This window comes from Oreochromis niloticus, linkage group LG22 (genome assembly GCF_001858045.2).
Source record: "Oreochromis niloticus isolate F11D_XX linkage group LG22, O_niloticus_UMD_NMBU, whole genome shotgun sequence".
Classification (NCBI taxonomy): domain Eukaryota; kingdom Metazoa; phylum Chordata; class Actinopteri; order Cichliformes; family Cichlidae; genus Oreochromis; species Oreochromis niloticus.
Window position 1 is genome coordinate 15,928,842 of NC_031985.2, and position 20,913 is coordinate 15,949,754.

At 38.9% G+C, this 20,913-nt stretch overlaps 2 protein-coding genes across 2 annotated transcripts; one reads left to right on the plus strand and one right to left on the minus strand.

Annotated features, from left to right (window-relative positions):
• Positions 1-310: 310 nt before the first annotated feature.
• On the minus strand, positions 311-4,400 carry exosc7 (exosome component 7). Its single transcript, XM_003452427.5, has 8 exons — positions 4,242-4,400; positions 3,987-4,088; positions 3,178-3,272; positions 1,938-2,103; positions 1,329-1,399; positions 1,111-1,234; positions 875-1,030; positions 311-493 (listed from the first exon to the last, which is right to left on the minus strand). Exons 1-8 carry the CDS (start codon positions 4,296-4,298, stop codon positions 389-391), a joined length of 876 nt encoding a protein of 291 aa, XP_003452475.1. The 5' UTR covers positions 4,299-4,400; the 3' UTR covers positions 311-388.
• Positions 4,401-5,008: 608 nt separating this feature from the next.
• zdhhc3b (zDHHC palmitoyltransferase 3b) lies at positions 5,009-20,271 on the plus strand. Its single transcript, XM_003452428.5, has 7 exons — positions 5,009-5,441; positions 11,052-11,383; positions 13,038-13,162; positions 14,000-14,096; positions 15,075-15,156; positions 15,513-15,643; positions 17,151-20,271. The coding sequence occupies exons 2-7, from the start codon at positions 11,081-11,083 to the stop codon at positions 17,307-17,309; spliced, it is 897 nt and encodes a 298-aa protein (XP_003452476.1). The 5' UTR covers positions 5,009-5,441; positions 11,052-11,080; the 3' UTR covers positions 17,310-20,271.
• The last annotated feature ends 642 nt before the right edge of the window (positions 20,272-20,913 follow it).

The following is a 20,913-nucleotide window of genomic DNA, read 5'->3' on the forward strand; positions in this document are numbered from 1 at the left end:
GTTTTGGGCAAAAGAATACTGGTGACCTCGGCTTTCCCAGCTGAGGGGTAAAATTTGATTTAAATCAAAACCAAACTCCAAATTTTGTCTTGAAGAATTTGTTGTTATCATTTTTATACCATCTTCATATCCCAAATATATCTAATAACAATAATAATAATTATAATAATGACAATAATCCCTCACTAGCTTCAGCTTTCAACCAGACCTATATCTTCTACACAGCTTCATCTGTTGTGATTAAGACGCCACATAAAACAATTCCTTTATCAATCTGTGTGCAAACAAAACAAATCTGAAAGAACAAATATAAGCAGAGTACAAATAAACACTTTATTAGAAAATTATGTATACATGTAAACACAAACTTAGAAACAGGAGCGGATTTTTAGCCCAAAAAACCAACTTTTTGTCTCTTTTTTCCAAGACTCTCTTCCTGTTCCAGCAGCTTCATGAGAGGAGCGTGGAGGGCTTTCCCAACTCGTTTGCCCGCCTGCAGAAAACAAGCAAAGAAAGAAAGAAAGAAAATAAACAATCCACTCATTTTTCTGCCACTTATCCAGGTTTGGGTCACGGGGCAGCAGTGTAAGCAAAGATGACACTTGGCTCTGCCTAGAAATTCTGTCTATAAAAGTAGTGAACTACTTTAATTCAGTGGGTGAGCAAGTGCCCATTGACTTATGGTTGAAATGCAACGGCCCAGGTTCAAGTTCGACCTGCAGCTCCAACTCCACATGAGTATATAAACCATTCCTTTTAACTGAAGGTCAAATGTTGCTGCTTTAAAATGTAAATAAGGTTAAAAGCACAATTTGTTAATTCTTCAACTGTGCTGAGAGGAGGCCAGATGGCTGAGGAGCAAAGCCGGGCTCACCTCTGTCATTTCAAAGATGCTCTCTGGGTCCAGACTGCCTCCGCCCACCTTCCTCATACAGGTGATGGTGCCCTTGTGCGTGACGGAGATGATGAGGCTTGCCACAGAGCAGGCCTTCTCCTGCAGTGTTGCATCCACCACATGTCTGTGTCCCACCTGCAGAAACACAGTGAGCCGTATGTAGCACTATGCTGTGATGACAGTCATCACCTCTGAGTATCAGCAAGTGAGCTCACCTTGCACAAAGTCACTATACAGGGAACGTTTTCTACGTTGAGTCTCATACAGTCGTAGGGGTCGTCAGACAGCTCTATTTCTTTTCCTCCTTCATCATCGGATGATATGTGAACTTTGGGAATTCTGTCGGTGGAGTAATCAAGACTTTTAGTAAGATTTAATCTGTGCAATATTAAATAAACTGTAAGATGCCAAAAAATCCCAAACAGAGACTCACTTTGTGTTGAAGAGAGCCGCCTTGATAGCTACTGATATGGCATCGTACAAGTTTCCATCACACTGCAGGAGCTGTGGAAGCATAAAAACATGAGATTTGACCCAAGTTGTTTGGATTTATTTGGAAATTTTCAAGTAAATCTTAACACCTCTACACCGCTAACAACTCTTACTATACAAACAGGAAGAAAAAGGTAAATGCAGCCTTGTCGTTTTGAGGATAAAAACAGAAGCCCATAAGAATCACATCTAGGGTTGTGATGGAATAATTTTAATTATTTATTCGTTTTTTTGTGCTACAATATGTCAGAAAATTGTGAAAATGACTGGTGTAATAAGTTCTCAAAGTCAAATTATTGTCCAAAAATATCTTGTTCTGTCTAAAAACAACACATTTGTTATTGCAGCAGAGGAGAGGATTTTGGTTGGATCACTGGTCAAAATTCAATGACCCTCAAATGCAGGGCAAAAAAACCTGCAGTCATGGACAAAGGGAGCTGCAGTGTACAGTGCACTTTTTCTTTTTTTTTTGCACACTAGAAAAAAAATAAATATTAAAAAAGAAAAAAATTTCAGGAAGCAAAAGGCAGCATTGGATGCTACGACTCACCAGCACATCCACATAGAGCACCCAGCAGTGTTCTCCAGCACATATGCAGAGGCTCTTCAGATCGATGCTGCGTTTGTTGTTGAAGACTTTGTAGAGGGTGTTACTCAGCTCCGTGCCCAGCTCCTCACCCCCTCTGCCCTCAAACTCGGGGGTCGCATTGGCCGAACTGAAGAAGAAACAACCCAGTAAAGTCGTACAGCAGGAGCTTATCCCACAGTAAAGCTTGCTAGTCTTGCTACCTCTCTTCACACACATACGTTTTGTATGGTCATATGATAATATTTTCTGTAGTGGACTATGGTGGAAACCCAGGGAACAGATAATGCAACACTACCTCCTGGTGGCAGCACATCCATTAAAACACTCACTTAACTTCAAATGATTTATTTTTACTTTCAATGTCTTTAAAATCTTTAATTGCTGATGCAAAATTTTGATTTGAATTCATGATGTGTCACCTAAACACTGTAAAAAAATGACGCGCACCCATGTTTAAACCAACAGGGGGTGTAACAACTCTTCTGAACCACAGCCTGGCTTACCTTTCAACTCCCCACAAAACAAAACAAAAAAAACAGTTGTTTTTTAAACCACATTCATGAATGGAGTAAAAATACACTAAATTAATCTGTTTTTATTTTTTTGTTTTTTTTTTATTCTGGGGTATTTCGAGTTCTTTTTATATAACAGCAGCTGTCACACTTTTACTTTACTTTACATTCTCGTGCTGCCAAATAAATCTCACAGCAAATAATGAGAATAATAATTGTAATAATAATATTAATAATAATAATGATAATAATTAATCAATCAAATCAGAAGTAATCAAAATCAGTACTGAATTTCAGGCTTTTTACATGTTTTAGCACCAACTCTGCTGCTACACTATACAGTTTGTGCCCATCAATAATATGTAAAAATAAAATAAAATAATTCTGTGATTAACATAGAAAGCAAATTTCGATAATCACTGTGATGATTGTAGAAAATTGCTTACTGTGCATTACTGAGCTGTGGGACTTTTCCCCCCTCTGTTAAATCCATAGTGGCACCTCTGGACTCAAACACATAACACCCCTGATTACAGCTCTCACCAGACACGCGTGCTTTAACGTGGAATTACCAGCTTCAAGTGGAATAGTGAAATGATATTGTGGATGTTTGTATCGCTATTTTTGACCACAGTTTCAGAATTGTTATACCCCTCATAAACAGAAATATCATTTAGCAGCATACATACCAATCAACAAAGAACTCCAAATAGCCCTCAGTTGGCACCGTTGGCCTCGGTTTTCCAATCTCTGCCTTAACCCCCACAAGAACCGCTGTGTGCCCCTGAAAGAGAGACAAACCATGGGGGTATATAAAAGGGTTGGTGTGACAGTGGAACAGGGAAATGAGCTTCAACAGCACTCTGACTTCTGAAAAGCTTATTCATGCCTTCACTTCATCTCAGCTTTACTACTAACAGTTTTCATTCATCTGTCAAGTCATTCAGGTTTTGCTTTGCTGACTGTAGCTGGACTAAAACTCTGTGGGAAGCCTCTTAAGTGACAAGTGAGATCACATATCAGCCATAGTGGCTTCCTTACACTGGCTCCAAGTCAAATTTAGATGTGATTTTAAGAATTAGTTTTTGCGTAAATCGTTTAACGAGTCAATGCAAAGTTGGGCAACTAATTTTCCCAAAGGGCCACATGTGGGACTGTTGTGGAGGGTGGCCTTAGTTAGAGTCCCTTTTAAATGGGACTCTATGGTATGTAGTCCAATCATATGTGCCAGTGTTGGATTTCTCAAACCACACTCTGGTTCTTTGAACTATTTGGATTCTCTTTTTCAGGAAGAAGTTGGGACATACTCTGAGGCCTTCGGCAGTGCTGTTGTATGTGTTACCTTTTTACTACAAACCAGAGTTCAGAGTCGTAAATGAGAGGACGGGACTGGGCCGTAACTGATTTTTGTTGAAATATCATTAAATTTCAGTCTTTCAGCTGTTCACACATGCTCTCTTTAGAGCTCTCAGCTGCAGATGCTGTCTGATTTAATTACCAGCGTGACTTTGGCGGATCCGTCTGTGTTGGAAACCACATCGGTCTCTATTTCCATGTGTCTGTAGTCCTCGCAGCCTCGTCCATCCACCCTTAAGTCATCCTGAAGACCAGGAAGAAACATGTCAACAGAGACAGTGCTAATACAGCTAGCTTCCCATCGCTAAAGCTCATAAATACATACATTTGAAATGATTTTAACAGAATAAATAAAAGTCTGGGGCTGTATTTTTTAACATGTTTGTTAACAACTTACTCGTATGCCGTGTAGTATGTACACTTTTTCAGCTTCACTAACTTGCACTCTTGCCATTTTTCAGAAACACTTTTAGCATGTGTGTGTATGTCTGTCGCTTTACCCCTGCGTCATCAGAAGTCGACAATGGGGCAAAAATCCGAAGGGCATGCTGGTTGTTTGAGTTTTCTAATAATCTTTACAGGTAAGCGCCCCACCTAACAAACACAAGAGAGTAATCTCATAAAAACAAAGATATTCCACTGATGTTGACACGAAAAGCAACTTAAAGTTTTAACAACCCTTTACAACGACTTTTCTGCACGTGTTTTAACTTATGCCGCGTATTTTTTGTAATTTTTTTCTTGTGAGTTTTTTTCCACGAAATTTGTGTCCTATATATTTTACTTGTAAATTTGCTGTTTTAGATTCTTTTTTTAAAACTTCCTATTTCCTATTTTATTAAAGAAAATTTGCTATTTTCTTTAATAAATAGGTGAGTGTTTTCTCAACAATTGCCAATTTTTGCGTGTAAATTTGCTTTTTGTGTCATAGATTGACATTTTTTTGTTCTTGTTTTTTGCTTAAAAGATCGTAATTTTGGGGGGTTATTTGACACATTTTTTCCTCTCATTTTTTTTCCTCGTAATTTTTTATGGAAATTTTTCTCCCCTAGTACAATCCCTTATTTATTTCATTATTTATTTTCCTTACTGACTTACTCACTTTAACCTTCAGTAGCCCTCACCATCGTAAGGGGGTCGGTAGGATTTTGCAAGGTTTTGATCTCACAGCCCGGGTGAAAGTACCACCTAGAAGCCAATGCTCAGGGCAAAGCGGCCTATAATAGACAGGATAGGGTGTCTGACTTCCTGGTTGGATCTGCGTTTTGTTGTCCTGCTACCCGCAGAGCTTTCTGGATCTGACGGGAGGAGCGGCAGTTCGGCAGCACCTTGTTTCAGGTCACGTTTAGCTGACTGTTAGCGAGGATAATTAACACTTCTTTGAAAACGAGACAGCAGCGAGAGCGGGAGCCGAGTCGCTGGGGCCGTGGAGGGCAACTGTCCGAAGATCGGTGAGGTTAGCTGGGATTGAGCTAACGGACGCAGCGGAGGGGCAGACAGGCGTGTGTGGATAGTTTGGGGTGTCTTAACTCTACAAGCCTCTAAACTACACGAAGAGTTCAAGAAGCGTCCGTCGAGAAAGGCAGGAGAGTGCGAGGTAGGCTGTGAAAACCCAGTTTCACTCTGGAAAATGGTTTTGTACATTTTAAGTGTTTCCAGTTATCAACTGCTGGAAAACCAGTCATCCCGCTCTGTTCCAGCTACCAGTTAACTTCCTGGTTTGGTTTCCCAAAGATGAGTAGTTATATCCTATACAGCATATATGTTACCATATACGCTACTCATCATATCTTTGTGGTGGTTACTTTACCTGAAATACAGCAAACCGTGCTCAAAGGCACTTCAGCCATATAGATGAGCCCAGAAACACCCTTGTTCTATTTCCTCCTTAGTGCCTTTCAGGTTATTCAACATATTTTAGCAGATGTCTGTTTTTTTATCCTCGAAATCAAATCGGCCAAAGACGAGCTGGAAGGACCAGTCAGTAAATCATGTAGTGGATAAACAAGTAATGAAACTGCTGTCTTGCAGTTGCCATAACATTAAATACAACTATTATTAAAATAGCTTATCTCATTGTGAATGGCTTAATAAAATCAATGTCATATGACAAAACAAAATAGCTCAATAAGATACAAAAAAGCACAGTGAGATAAGAAATTAATGAATAGTAATATAAGAGTGAAACCAAAGACAGGTGACTGAAATAAAAAAAAGGTGATCATCTCCTCAGAGTCGCACTTTGTCATGGAGTCAAATATATTGGTGAACAGTCTGTTCTTGATGATTTATTGGAAGGAGGACTGACTTGAGATTTTGAGATTTAATAGTCCTACTGACAACTCGCATTCACCCAGGGTCTTATTCTGTTCCACCTTTAACTCTTTTCGTAGCTCACATCCACACCTTTAATGTATTTAGAGTCACCAATTAAGCGTACATGAACTTTGGACATTAGGTATAAATGGGAGCAGCTAAATAAAACATACACAACAACAGAAAGAGCAGGTTAACTCCACACAGAGAGCATCCAGGAAGGTTTGAACCCAGGAGCCTCTTGCTTTGAAGCAGTTAGGTCACACCAGATCCAAAGAGCGCAGGTTTTGAGACTTTTACCTACCAAAAGTGGTCCAAAAAAGGACAACGAGTGATGGGTGCTCAAGCATCATGAGGGCTGTGATAGAAAGTTGTAAGAATACAGAGTGCATCCTGATCTGTGGCCACAAGCACCTGAGTGTTAGTATAGGACTACAGCGCAAAGGAGAGATGTTTTATTAAACACAAACAGTGTGTGATAATGAATGTAGATGTAAACATGCCACATATTCAATTTACATCTGTAGTCCACAGGTTACGCACACACCAAGCATTGGTCAAGAAGCTGATCTCAAGTCTGCTAAATCAGTAAAACTTGATTAAAAAAATCTTAAGTGTAAGAAAGTGTTTCTTTAGTGTAAAGAAGTGCATTTTAAAAGCGTTCACCTTAGCTGAATTCAATATTTCGAAAAATATGAAATGATAAGCTAAATTGAAAGGCACACTTTTACCCCACTCCCTTAAAAATAAGCCTACAACACAGGGTGTCATTTCATGTTAAAAATTCACATGTGAAACAAATGATAAACAACCCGAGGTGAACTTGAGAAAAATGGGTGTAGTGTTCTACGTCTTTATGTTTAAACCATGTCTAGATCTTGAAATACTTTCAACTAACAATTCGTTTCACACCTGTACAATAAATATGCCATCGGTAAAATGAGTAACAATTCATTTTTTACTGAAAAAACTGGACAAATTAATGACTTCTTTGCAATTTTCACTCTTTGTAAAGCCATCCAGTGGGTCAGATTGGACCCTTTGGTGGGCCGCATGTTTGGCATCACTGCTTTAGCCAGTGGAGAGTTCGCTCTGTCAGTTTAAAGACCATCAACAGCTACTCCATGAGCAGTTTGTTGTGTCTAATGTGTCTCCGATTTCTGCCACTCTGCTTCAATACAGGGACAGCAGTATGTACGTGATGATAAATAAAACAATGTGATTCGGTATCATAATCAGGTCATGTTTGTTTTTGCGGTAATAATCCCTGAAGCATCACATTAGTCTTGAGTGAAACAACCATTTTCAGTTTTTTAAGTGGCCCGATGAGACTATCAGTAAAGTGGAACAACATCAGCATGTTAACTGGCTGTTTATCCCAACAGGAGGTCCTCGTGCTGCCTGCCCGCTCAGCTGCCTCCTTCACTCGGTGGTGTAATTTATTTTACAGCAGGGTATCAAAAATACCTGTGAATCATGGAGTGTTTTAGTGTGCTGCATGCATTTCAAATGAACTTACCTTTACCGTGTTAAACATTTTCACATACTGTATCTACTGTATCTTCCGGATCGTCTTAGACAAGATTGGTTGTGTAAAGTGTTTCTGTTCCATTTAAATTGGTTTTCCTCTCTGTATAAGCAGCTATTCACTGACAGAAATCTATAGACTCATTCTGCAGAAGAAACTATTGGCTTAATTGTTAATGAACTCAGCATCAGTAGTTAGTTTCACTCCAGGGCTTTCTTGCCTATTTCATTGTCTTGAGTTTCTATCTTTTTTCATCGTCTCCATTTTCACACAACACTGGTTTCATTGCTGTTTCTAGCTGTTGTTTCTAATGAAGGGAGTCGATTTCAGCGACAGTCCGGCCATGTGTAAGCTTCCTGCATCCCGAAGCAAGTTTTACTTGAAACTCGACAGGTGGACTTCCTCCACCCGTTGAGTCAAACACACATCAAGTGAGTCACACGAGTAAATACGTGGTTATTACAGGGACACTAACATGTGTACTCAAAGCTCATTTAGTACTCCAATAAAGCAATCGTTCATCTAACCAGAGTGAAGGTGGTGAACTTACACCTTATTTGCAGCGGGGGAAGTAATCTGAAACTTGAACTTTAAAGCAAACAGTTCCCAAAAATGCTTCAGCTTTTTCTGTGTGTGTGTAGCTTTGGAACAAACTGTGTTGCTACACCTTTGCAGCCACAGTTACAACATAATGTAATACAGGAAGTTGAATATTGAATATAAATGATGAGAAAAAAGCAAGTGGTTGGTCTGGAGTTGTTTCTGGAGCAAGCTAAAGACCCAGAACATTAGGAAATACCTGGATGGTAGGTTTTAAATGAACATCGGGCCAGTTTGTCGTGAACGGCACATTTTTGCCAATTCTTGCTGACCTCAAGAGCCCTGGGAACAAATTTGCTAAACATAATTTTTGTAGCATTATAGAAAAAATACAACAAGTGTATTTGGCTACTGAGTCTTTTTAGATTCTGTGATTTCATTTTATTTATTTATTTTTTGGAACAAAGTTTTATTATTTACCAATTACAGAGTACACTTTGTGTCTTTTGTCCTGTATTCCTCATTTCACCCCAAGCCAGTTGCAGCAGATGGACACCCCTCCCTGAACCCGGTTCTTCCTGTTACCGGTTTCTTGCTGCTAAAAAGGAGTTTTCCCTTCCTACTGTCACCAAGTGCTTTCTTACAAGGGGGTTGTCTGATTGTTGCTGTTTTCTCTGTATTATTGTGGGGTCTTTACTTTACAATTTAAAGTTGTGATTTGGCACTATATAAATCAAATTGAATAAATTTTCACGAACACCTGGAACAAAAATTGACTTCTTTGGACTGGTAGTTTACGGTGACAGATTAGTATCATCTGATGACCATGTTGGAATAAATCTCTCAAAAAATTATTTATTCAAATAAAGAGTAAATATTAGAATAGCCTAAATGAGCGCATAAAACTATTTTAAATGCTTGATGCTGCTTAAAAATGTCACTGCTGATAGATGCTGTGTGACATTCTTGGGAAATGTCGATGTGCTGGGATTCTTTCCTTTATTGTGATCCACAGCTTGACATGGTGGTGAATGTTGGGTACAGAGTTTTGTTTGTCACTATGCCATCTATGTTGTTTGACATCTGTCCAACTTTGGCTTTAGATGGATTGATCCTTCTAGGAAGCTTTTATTTCACTTGCAGTAATGTAATGACTTGTTGTGAACTTGAGTGATGTTAAATTCTAGCCTGGTCTCATCGTGAAATGGTCATGAAAAATGATTTTGTGTGTTTTTGGTTTTTTTGTAAGTTTTTTTTCTTTTTTTTTCTTTTCACATGCACGGAGACAAACTGTCCACTTTACTGTGTTATGTTGCAGTCAGCAAGACTTTGGCCAGTCCTGAGTAAGCAGGATTAACTTTGAAACCAGTATGTTTCACATTTGTGCTGCCTCTGTTTTTGAGCGTCCTGAGTAGCATGTGTCACCATGCCAACCTAGAAAACTGAGCATCCTTTTGAAACGGATGTGAACCAGATGTGATCTTTTTCTAAAACTAATCAAATAGTTTTCTATCCTAAACTGAACTAAGTCATTTTTGGTTTGTGAACAGAACTAATGCTATGGTCACACTGGGGAAAACGGTGATCTGCTCTACCCTGTGTGTGAGAGTCTGGACCCTCCCTCACACATACACATGGTGAAACAACGAGCATAGGAGAGGAAACTTTGGCACCAAAATGCAGTAAAGACTGATCCGATTTAAAAGTTAAAAGTCATACATCCATTTTGGTTGTGATTTAATTTTGCTTTCGTTCTGGACTGTGATGGAATCTGAAATTTTAGTTTTATTGAGAGATCCCTTTCAGTAATTTCGTCCCAGTTGTGCTGTAAGTTTTTATTCGGATTAAATTTCTGTCCTCTGGGAAGCTTGTTGAACTGTCAGGATCATTGGACAAGCCTTAATTAATGTGGACATAAAAGTGAGATTAGACTATCATTCAGTTTAGTCTAATGTATAGATCGAATCCTTAGTTACGCCCAAGCAGTTTGATTACTCTAATTTTAATCTTAAGTTTTAGTGAGGAGAAGGGCATCAAGGTCAGCTGTTTTATTTTAGCCTGCATGTAATACTGAGATCTAGTTATTTTTGACAGTTTGGCCCCTTTGAAGTCACATCAGATTTTTGTCTACACACACACACACAAACCTGCTTGATGACTTATTTATGAGCCTCGTCTCCAGACGGATCTGGATACACACACTTAAGCCCCGAGCAGAGCAGGACAGCCGTGTAGTCTGTTTTGTTGTGAAGCATTGTTTTGTATTACTTTTAAGGCCAAATGCTGAATCTTTGCTGTGAGAGGATGGATGGATTTTCTGGGCGTTGTGGGATCAGAGCGGTTAGTGTTTGTTCCTCCTCCAGTTAATGCGTCCTCTTGAGCGTTTACTCCAACATTATTTGCTGATTCACTGTGCCTTAATGGCTCCTGCCTTTATTTATATTCCTCGAGGATCATGCAGATGCTGTTATTAGTCTGTTTACACTGACTCTTAATTGCTGTGGGACACCACTGTTACAGCGAAGTATCAAAGTAATGCAGTCAGAGCAGAAAAAACTAGTAGATAAAATTAGTTGTTTGATAGAAAATGAATCAAAAAAATAAATCAAACGTTGTTTTGTTCAGCTTCTCTCCTGAGATAATTTGAATTTCTGTGTGTGACAGAGAGAATAATCCATATTGAAGGTGTTGGAAGTGAAAATAACTGTATGGCAACTGTGTACCATCCCTCGCATAAGTCCCTAATTCCTCCTCTTCTTTCATTTTCTTCCCATCTCTCTGTCCCCCCCTCTTCCTCACCATCTGTCTCATCACTCCTCGCAGTATGTGGTTGGAGCCACAGGCGCTGTAGGATGAAGAGCCCGGCGCACCGCACCAGGGACATCGAGCGCCACGCTGGCTACCTGAAGCGCGAGCACTGCACCCCTCCTCCACCGCGCACCGGCTCCGACACCATGTGGTTCATCCGCGACAGCTGCGGCATCGTGTGTGGCATCATCACCTGGCTCCTGGTCTTCTATGCCGAGTTTGTGGTGGTGTTTGTCATGCTACTGCCTGCCAAGAACGTGGCCTATAGCCTCTTCAATGGGGTGCTGTTCAACGGCCTCGCCTTCCTCGCCCTTGCTTCCCATGCCAAGGCGATGTGCACAGACCCGGTCAGTCAGAGCTTTATTGGTCCACTTTATTTGCTTGTAGGATGCAATACTGACTTGATACTAACACTATTTATCCTCTCTCAATTTATTAGTGCAATAATTTAATACTGTGTTCCTGTTGGCGTGCTTATAGTAAATATTTGACTTGCAACAGTTGCAGTAATTAAGACAAAATGTCAGACTGGGGTACTAAACTTTTATTTCTGTGCTCTTTTACTTTAAACTTCCACTCTGACACATATTTTGCAAATTATATCTACATTTTATTAGATACATTGATAGCAATGAGTTAATAATACATGGTTATGAAATGCACCGCTCTCCAAACTTTGTACTTTTGTATTCTTTAATGTGTAGCTGGAGCCTATGGTTTGTCTCACATGCTTTTATTAAAAAAAATCTAAACTACCTGTGATTTGCAGCAGAACTAGAAGTAAAAAAATAAAATAAAATAAAAAATTGATCAGATTTCTGTTATAGAACCAATTTAATTCTTATTTTCCACCACATTAATCATCCCCTCAGTGGATCCCTGATCCTTAGGTTGTGAGCCCCTTAATTATCCAACAGAATTAAAACTGTAATTATATCAGATATAATAAAAATGTAATTCACAGATGATGCTGAGCACTTTTACCTTGATACTGTAGACACATGTTCCTTATAAAACTTAATGTTTATGGGATGTTCAATGCACAGATTTTACTTGACATTTTTATTGTGTGTTTACTTCCCCAAAATACAAAATACCACACTGCAGTATGATGAATATTTAGACAGTATCTGCTGATATTTTTTGGCCTATCTGGCTTAGCTGTATCACAGTCCATTGACTTTCTTGGATATCAGGTGCAAAATAAATTATCTTGGGTTCCCTCCTAGTTTTTGACTCTGAGGAAACGCTTCTTTTTTCCCCCTATTAGGCTCTTGGATAGTCTCACATAACCCAGAAAGCCCTACTGAAAAATTTGACGCTTTAAAATGAGTTTAAGGCCCCACCTGTGATGGCTTACATGCACTTTAGTGTGGGGTGGGCTTTGTTTTGAGTCTAATCTCATTTTTAATCTTCCGTTACTGTGTTTAAGTCATTTTTTATTTGTACTCTTCTTTATGGATTCAGCGGCTTTTTTTGTTTATCCCTTTCAGTACGGCTTTACTATTTCTGCAAACCTCTTTTTTTTAAAAAACAAACAAACATACTCTTAATTTACTTCTAATTGTTACATAGATTTGGATTTGTTTTCTTTATGTGCTTTTATTTATTTATTTTTTTGATTTTTAAATGCTTTTGTGGTTGTCATGTTTTATCTATCCTGGGCTTGGAAGCCGCTTGAGTCAACTGCAGCATTTGTAATACAAAGAAAGTTCAGCATAGCCACAATATCTATTCCTTATCTGGTTTCACTTCCCCTAAAATCCGCAGACAGGCTAAGCGGGTCACATGAAGGTGATTACCAACTTGATAAGTCAGCCCAGGGTTTCCCAATCTAGCTATAAGTGCGGTCACATGAAAGAGAGTGTTTGTTTGGTTGGAAAAGCACTTTTTAAATGAACTTTATAAAATAAAAGCCATCTTGCCGTCTAAGGAAATCATGTACCACATGTAGAGTGACAGAGCAGAGCTGACTTCTCTTTTCATCCCTCTCCTCCTCAGGGTGCCGTGCCTAAAGGAAACGCAACCAAAGAGTTCATTGAAAGTTTGCAGCTCAAACCAGGACAGGTGGTGTACAAATGCCCCAAGTGCTGCAGCATCAAGCCAGACAGAGCTCACCACTGCAGGTACAGCACTGTATGAATCTGTGTAGTATAAGAAAGAGTACACTTCTCATTGCAGACTCTGCACATTTTGGGGAAAAAAAACAAAATAAACATGAATCTGCTGAAGTCTGCACCTCGCAGAGGAAAGTCCTGATGCGACTCTCCGGCTGGGAACGCCACTCCTCCTCTGTGTTTGTTCCTAGACTGGCTCTCCTGTGTCTTTCAGCTGTGTCGCATTTCCCTGCAGACTCTGCAAGTTGATAATAATAAGGACTTCCCTCTGTGGCTGCTCAGTGGTTTCTCTGGGATCTCAAGGCATGAAAAGTGCAAAAACACCTCCGATTAATTGAATTGTGAAGCCAGTGAGTCAGCCCGTCTCAGAAGCAAAAATGGCAGTCAGTTTGATTCTTTTCAAGCTGAATATTATGAGTCATTCTTGAGGGTGCTTCAGTTGATACAGTGCAGTGACACAGTTATCTCTAACAACCCAAACAAACAGTATATTACACACAGAATGGCAGCTTTTTAAAAAGAGATTTCCCCATAAAACAAAGCACCCAGGCAGCTCAAGTGTGACTCTCTGCTTTGTCTTATGATAAATTATGAGTTTCTGGCTTTTACTTGAGTTGTCAGCCTGCTGCAGTTTTGACAGATAAATAACCCCGAGTCTGCAGCTGCTATGACTGAGAGCAGCCTGTTCTTTTTCTCACAGTTGAGTGAATTATGCTCCTTAAGGTGTTTGTGTGTGTGTGTGTGTGTGTCTTTTAGTGAGAGTTGTTGTGACATACCGTCATCCACATTTGTGCATTGCACGACTCCCTCAGGTGTGCCTATGATTAATTTATTTTGTCTCCACAGTGTGTGTAAACGCTGCATCAAAAAGATGGACCATCACTGCCCCTGGGTGAATAACTGTGTCGGAGAAAACAACCAGAAATACTTTGTCCTCTTCACAGTGAGTCTTTAACAGCAAAACTAATATTAGAATCCACTTGAAAATAATCATAATAACTCCCTCTTTCATTATCATGCTCACACTTACACTTGGCTCTTGGATCAAATGTCATAATATATAGGGTGCACCCACCTGCTACTTTAGTAGGTACACTTTACTAGTACTGGCGTGGACCCACTTTTGCCATCAGAACTGGCCTAATTTTTCATTGCACATATTCAGCAAGGTACTGGAAACATTGCATAGAGATTTTGGTCTATATTGACATGAGAGCATCACATAGTTGTGGCAGATTTGTTGGCTTCACATCAGTGATGTGTATCTCTTGCTCCACCACATCCCAAAGGTAATCTATTGGAGTGTGAAATGGCACTGAAGGCCATTTGAGCACACTGTAGCTCATTGTCATGTTCAAGAAACCAGTTTGAGGTGATATGAGCTTTGTGACATGGTCACATGGTTAACTTAGCTCTGAGCCTACCATCCATATATCACAGCAGAAATTGAGACCAAGACGAAGCAAAGTTTTTCCAATCTGTCTGTCCAATTTTGATGAAGACATGTAAATTGTACTCTGAGTTTCCTGTTTTTAACAAAAGTGGTACCTGGTGTGGTCTTCTGCTGCTGTAACCCATGTTGTGCATTCAGAAATGCTCTCCTGCACAACTTGGTTGTAACCAGGTCGTGTTCATTTGTGGTTATTTGAGTTAAAGACCTTTAGACATCAGACACGTAAAATCCAGTCTCCCTTTTTCTTAATCCAGCCGTTCACACTGACTGCGTAATTTTGTTGGACGAATTTGTGGCAGTTTTTTTTTTTTTCGAACATAGTTTGATTTTTTTTTTTCTTCTTCTTCTTCCCCCAATTTGCCTGTATGCCTAAATGTATTTTATTTTGGCTTTCCAAAACAAGACCATAACTGAATATGAGGACTATAAAAATGAGATGACTGACATTACATTTGTGTTTGTTTTTAGATGTACATTGCACTAATATCCTTCCATGCGTTATTCATGGCGGCCTTCCATTTCGTTTTCTGCTTTGAAGAAGACTGGGCGAGTAAGTGTCTGTCCTGTAATATAGTAGTTTAGTATAGGAACCAATCCAATCAGTAAAGCTTGTGACTAAGATGTGACTAAGATGTAAAATGTTATGCATTAGAAGACTAATGTGGAACTCTTTTCATAGTTGATTTATTGTCTAAGCAAACTTGACACATTCTCTGCACTGGCAAGCTATGACTTCTCTATTTTTATGCAAAACGTGAGGGGCAAGCCTCTGATTGGGCTAAGTGAGGGAACAGGGAATCTTGATGCTTATTTAAGTCTTGAAGTCTGTTTAATATCCTTTCTGGTTTCCAAATTTTAGGTTATGTACTTGGTTTAACATTAAAAAAAATCTCCCTTTCTTTCCAGAGTGCAGCAACTTCTCTCCACCAGCAACTGTCATCCTCCTCATCCTCCTCTGCTTTGAAGGTCTCCTCTTTCTGATCTTCACTGCAGTCATGTTTGGGACTCAGGTCCACTCCATCTGCACTGATGAAACGGTGAGTAAATCCAGCAGGGAATTTCACCACCTTACCTCTCCTCTGCACACCTCTTGAAAACTGAATTTCAGCTACCGCCGTGTCAGCAGTCTGACATAAGGTTAAGTTCTCATGTCAGAAACTTTCCACCTTGCTGAAGAGCCTTTAACAAAAAAAAAAAAAAAAAAAAAGATACTAGATCCTTTTCAGGTTTATGTGGAGAAAGTGCTGGCCTGGCTCTGACCCTTGTTTCTGGAGTTTCTACTTCACCTCACAGAGGATGTTTCTCTGTATAAAACTGCAGTTAGACTCTTTTTAAAGTCTGTTTTGACACAACCAGAAACATTTTGTTGTTTGTCTTCAGCACAAAGTGGAAGTAATTGTTACATCAGTCGCAACTGATGTAAGTGTAGGGAAACCTCATTGACCACATCTTTGCTACTAAGGAAACAAGATAATTTTTATCAATTGTAATGTTTTAGAAAGAAACATGTAAGCAACCGTTTGTTGCATGAGATCATATTTATTGCTTTCCAAAGCTACTTATGATCAGTACATTTATTCTCATGGAGAGAGAAAAGGTTTTATTAAAAAAAAAAAAAGGAAGTATTTTCTCAGTCCATAAAATGTAATATTAGAAATGAGAGAAACACTGTTTGTGATTGTGCAGAAGGCGTCTGATATTAGTGATCTTTAAAACAACATAAGTTCATGATACAAAGTTTAAAATATTTCTATTTTGTCATATACTGGACCCTAGTTTAGCCCCTCAGTTCATCCTCTGTGAAAACATTTTTTTCCCTTTAAGCTAACTTTCTTGTGATTGGCTGCTCCTTGCAAACAGAAAGTTTAAAGTCAGACCTGTGTGCTTGAGGGGACTGTACGAGGAGATCTGCTCTCACTGATATGATATCAGAGTTTAAAGAAATGACTAAAACCAGAGATTTAGAGCAGTCTCAACTCTGAGCTCAAACTGAGCTCATTATTTGAAACTCTACATTTGACAGAAAATAAGGAAAAACATATTAGGTCCTTTAAAGAAAAACAGTTTCTTAACAGTATGAAGACCAGCACCAGACTCGGGTGTTTTAGTTTGCAGTTTGCGGTCGAGCCTCCTTCAGAAATTAATATTTCCCAAAATAAACTAAACCCGTCTATTAGTTCGTCACTAAAGCACAGAGGAGCAGATAATTCACTTGCATCCTCCAGGTGGGTTCACAGTAATGCGTTTTCTGCTCAAGACACCCACAGCTCTGACTCACAGACTTATCACTACAAAGAACTGTCAGTTGTATTGTTATATGGCCTCCATTTGTTGACTGTGTTGGTTTATCCTGTGAGCTTTCTTAAACGTCAGGAACCACTGAGAGTGAGTCACCTAAGACCTGTGAAAGGAAAACAAAAGAATACAAATTGTGATTCATTTTTAATCCCTCATTCAGCAGCCGCATGTTTGCAGCCGATACGGTCGATGTTTTGTATCAGGGCTGAATTTAACTCACACTGCGTTGCTTTACCCTTTTTGCAGGGTATCGAGCAGCTGAAGAAGGAGGAGAGGAGATGGGCCAAAAAGTCTAAATGGATGAACATGAAGGTGGTGTTTGGCCACCCATTCTCTATAGCCTGGCTGAGCCCCTTTGCAACACCTGACCATGGAAAGGCAGATGTGTATCAGTATATAGTGTGAAAGCTGGATTGTGTCTGCGGACATAGACTGATCACTCTTGCCTGGAGCACAAACTTCTCGTAACCACTTCTAAATTTTTCTTTCTTCTAGGAACTATTGATATTTCAGGGTGTTTTGTTGTAAAATGTGTTTTTCCTTTTTAAATTTTGCCGTTGCCCTTCCCCCGTTTTGGTGCTGACTGAGATTAACGAGGTGTAGCTGCACGATACAGCGCTCTTAAGTTACGCAGCATCTTGACTAGAAGCATCTAATGAGACTCTGGCAAAACACAACAAGAGACTAAGTTTTGCCTTCGCTGGAGTAAATATGCCTGCAGTATCTTCAATCATCTCCTACTTCTAAGACTACACAATGTGAACTCAAGTCCTGAATGTTTCTACTCAAAGCACGGTTGCCACAATGAACAACTGGTTTTGTCTTCCTGTAAAAAATGATCCTTTTTCCTTCATTTGCTTTATTAATGTAGTCGCTGTAGTCTTTTGCTGAATGCTGCGGATGATTTGCCTTAGAACAGCACATTAGTGAGCAGTGGAATCTGCTTTTTGTAAAGCTATTTCTATTTATTTGCCTTAATGTGACAGTTCAGGCTCACACTTGTTAATGCTACTTGTTTCCTCTTTTTGCTGCCAGAGAAAAGTAGGTTTTTCTTTTTCTTGCATTACTGCAATCAAAAGACAAATGTAACGCCAAACTTTTCTGGCAAGAAATCACATTTTGGAAAAGTTTTAAGTGTTTTTCAAGAGGACTCTGAAAATGGAGAACAGCAATAACCTCACGGTGGCTGGTTAAAGTTATAACCCTTGAGATTTCTGTGCTACTTGGTCAGTTTATATTGCACTAAGCACTCGCTGAGCCACTACAGAGGAGCAGTGTTTGCATCTGCCCACAGAGCATCCAGGTAAAACAAGGTTTCTTTTCATTTTCCACAAGTAACCTGAGTCTTGCAGCGCCTATCTTCTTATGATTTTTTTTATTTAAAACCAATCCAGTGTCACAACATCTAGAAAAAGTCTGATCGGGTCGTGAAGGTTATCGGCTAGATCATAAAATGCTAAGCCAAAGGCAATTTGAAGATTAAACTCTGACAATCACTTTGCGTTAGCTTCACAATAAAACTTCCTTTGTGTTTGGCCAGCAGAGCATGTAAGAAATGTTGCATTAGATGCATCTTAAACAGCCGGTACAGATGCTAGCACTGGGACAGTGGGGATAAATAAGCACTGACTGAATTAAGCACTTCCACTTGCTTATGCTGGCAGTTTAAATTGTGCATGATTAATTGCGAAATGTAAGACTAACAAAAAATCTATAAACAGCAGCTCTGCCGTAAATATTACCTTAACTTTTCAAGCGTTTTAGTTTTTGATGACCTTCATAGAAATCATCAATATGTGTCTTACAGAGATGAGATTTAAAGGAGGAAATATTGGGAAATTTCTTCTTTTTATACTTTTTCCCCCTTTCTTTGAATAAGTAATGATTGCCGAATGTTTAAACTAAACATTCAGATCACCTTCTAATATTGTGAAGGTCCTCCTTGTGCTGCGAAAAATGCTCTGACCCATTGAGGAATTAACACATGACCTTTAAGGTGGATCTTGTGGCGTCTGGCAGGATAGCATTTGGGTCCTGTGGGTTTCAGGGTGTGGCCTCCATGGATTGGGCTTGTTCCAATCACACATGATTGGATGCTTGATCCACGTCTGATCTGGGGAGCTTGGACTCCAGGTCAACGCTTTGGGCTCTTTGTTGTGTTCATCAAGCTGTTCCTGGATGGTTTTTACAGAGGGGTCGGGCACGTTGTCATGTTTGTGGAGGCTGTTTTGCTGTAATATTTAAGTGGGTGGTACATGGGAAAGTAACAGCCATGTGAATGCCAATCTTCCCGGTTGCCCAGCAGAGCATCTCACTTTAATAAGATGAGCAATTCTAATTACTTATTCTCTCAGTGATTTTAATGTTGTGACTGATTAGATTATAATTGAATAGCTGTGTAGAAATTTATGGCAGAGCTGTGTTTAATTACATTAGACTACCTAATAAGGTGGCCATGTAGAAAAGCAGTTAGAGAACGTAAATAAACTGGATGTCAAAATATTGACCAAAGATGCTAAAAGTGTAAAAACCAAAAGAATTCGATTTCCTGAAAATCTTAAGGGTTATAACTTTCAAGTCTGATCCTAGGCAGGTAAAAGTGTGAGATACTTACAGTGACTTCCTGGTTGAATATAAAACTGAAGTTAAACCAGCATCCTTTTGAACCTTTCGTTTCATTTGCTTTGTAACAATCACCAGCTGAGACAGAAAGTCAGGGAATCAAGCAATACACGTTGCTCTGTGTGTGTTGACACTAAGTGTATTTTACTTGCTCTCAGTTGATGGAATTCGCTTGTGGTCTGGTTTGTCACAGATTTTCATTGTAATTATGTTTTTTTGGGGCGGGAGCTCAGAGAAAATGTTCACTCAGGCTGGACTGTGGAACTGTGGATTTTAATGGAACACAGGAAACTTCAGATTTTACTTTTGAGGATGAGAATTTAATGCAGATAAGAAATGGGCATCTTCAAAGCATCTAACACTTTAAATGCCTTTGCCAGAATGTGTTATTAAAAGCCTTACTCGAGTTTAAAAAAACACGATTTAGAGGATGATAAAAAGATATTTCAAATATATGTGTTGCCAAATTGAAGGCTAAAGGAAGGGAGGCAAGGATGTAACCATTAAAACAGTTGTCAGAAATTAGATTTTCTTAGGCTTTTAAATGTTTTAACCATTATGTGGACATGGAACAGGTTTACACATACAGCACACCAGCTTTTTTTTTCTTCTTCTCAAAAATGTTCTGTGGCCGGTATGCAAACTTATTTGTCTTAATTACTGTGGGCCACGTGATTTTTATTTTGTTTTTCTGACCATTGTATTTGTTTCAAGGGATATGAAATAAAATGTATGACTATGGATATTTTATTGACTGTTTGTGTAATCTTGTGGACATTTTTGATACAAAGATGTTAGTGTCGGATAGTATTGATGCCAGAGTCATTATTTAACAGCTGATTCTTCATTACAGAAGCTTCTATCTAAGGATGAAAACATGTTTAAAAAATGTGAAAAAATTAAAATAGCATAACCTCACACACAAATACTGTAAAAGCATAGACCTAAAATCTCATATCTAAACTGTAATGTGTAATTATATCAACAAAGTTGAAGTTACAGAATTGATTTGCATTTATTTAATTAGAATTCACTTTTTTTTAAATTATTTGTTTACAGCTCAGTATTTTGGGAAGGGTTAGGGTGAAAAATGATGGAGGAAAAAGTGGTGACAAAGTATTGGATATTTGGTTTGAAAAGAAGTCCTGGTAATTATCAGTTATATGTACATTTTTATGGTCCAGCTTTAATTATCCTTTCATCACGGTCAGATATTTTATATAATTTAGATCTAATGGTGTCATAAAAAATATACATTAAGAATTAACTAACTAAACTATAAACTGTCTTTTCAGTTCAAATGTATTCATATAAATTTGAATAGAAACATTCAAATTCCCCTATAGTTATATAGCGCCAACTTAAAACAGTCATCAGCTCAAGGCAC

Bases quoted from the DNA above. Each gene is read 5' to 3' on its own strand.
- exosc7 (XM_003452427.5), bottom strand. From the start codon at position 4,298: ATGGCAAGAGTGCAAGTTAGTGAAGCTGAAAAAGTGTACATACTACAC. The intron at 2,104-3,177 runs GTATGTATGCTG...TTTCTTCTTCAG, and splicing joins TTGGAGTTCTTTGTTGATTG to TTCGGCCAATGCGACCCCCG. The intron at 1,400-1,937 runs GTGAGTCGTAGC...ATGCTTCCACAG, and splicing joins TGCTCTATGTGGATGTGCTG to CTCCTGCAGTGTGATGGAAA.
- zdhhc3b (XM_003452428.5), top strand. From the start codon at position 11,081: ATGAAGAGCCCGGCGCACCGCACCAGGGACATCGAGCGCCACGCTGGC. The intron at 13,163-13,999 runs GTACAGCACTGT...TTGTCTCCACAG, and splicing joins GACAGAGCTCACCACTGCAG to TGTGTGTAAACGCTGCATCA. The intron at 15,157-15,512 runs GTAAGTGTCTGT...CTTTCTTTCCAG, and splicing joins CTTTGAAGAAGACTGGGCGA to AGTGCAGCAACTTCTCTCCA.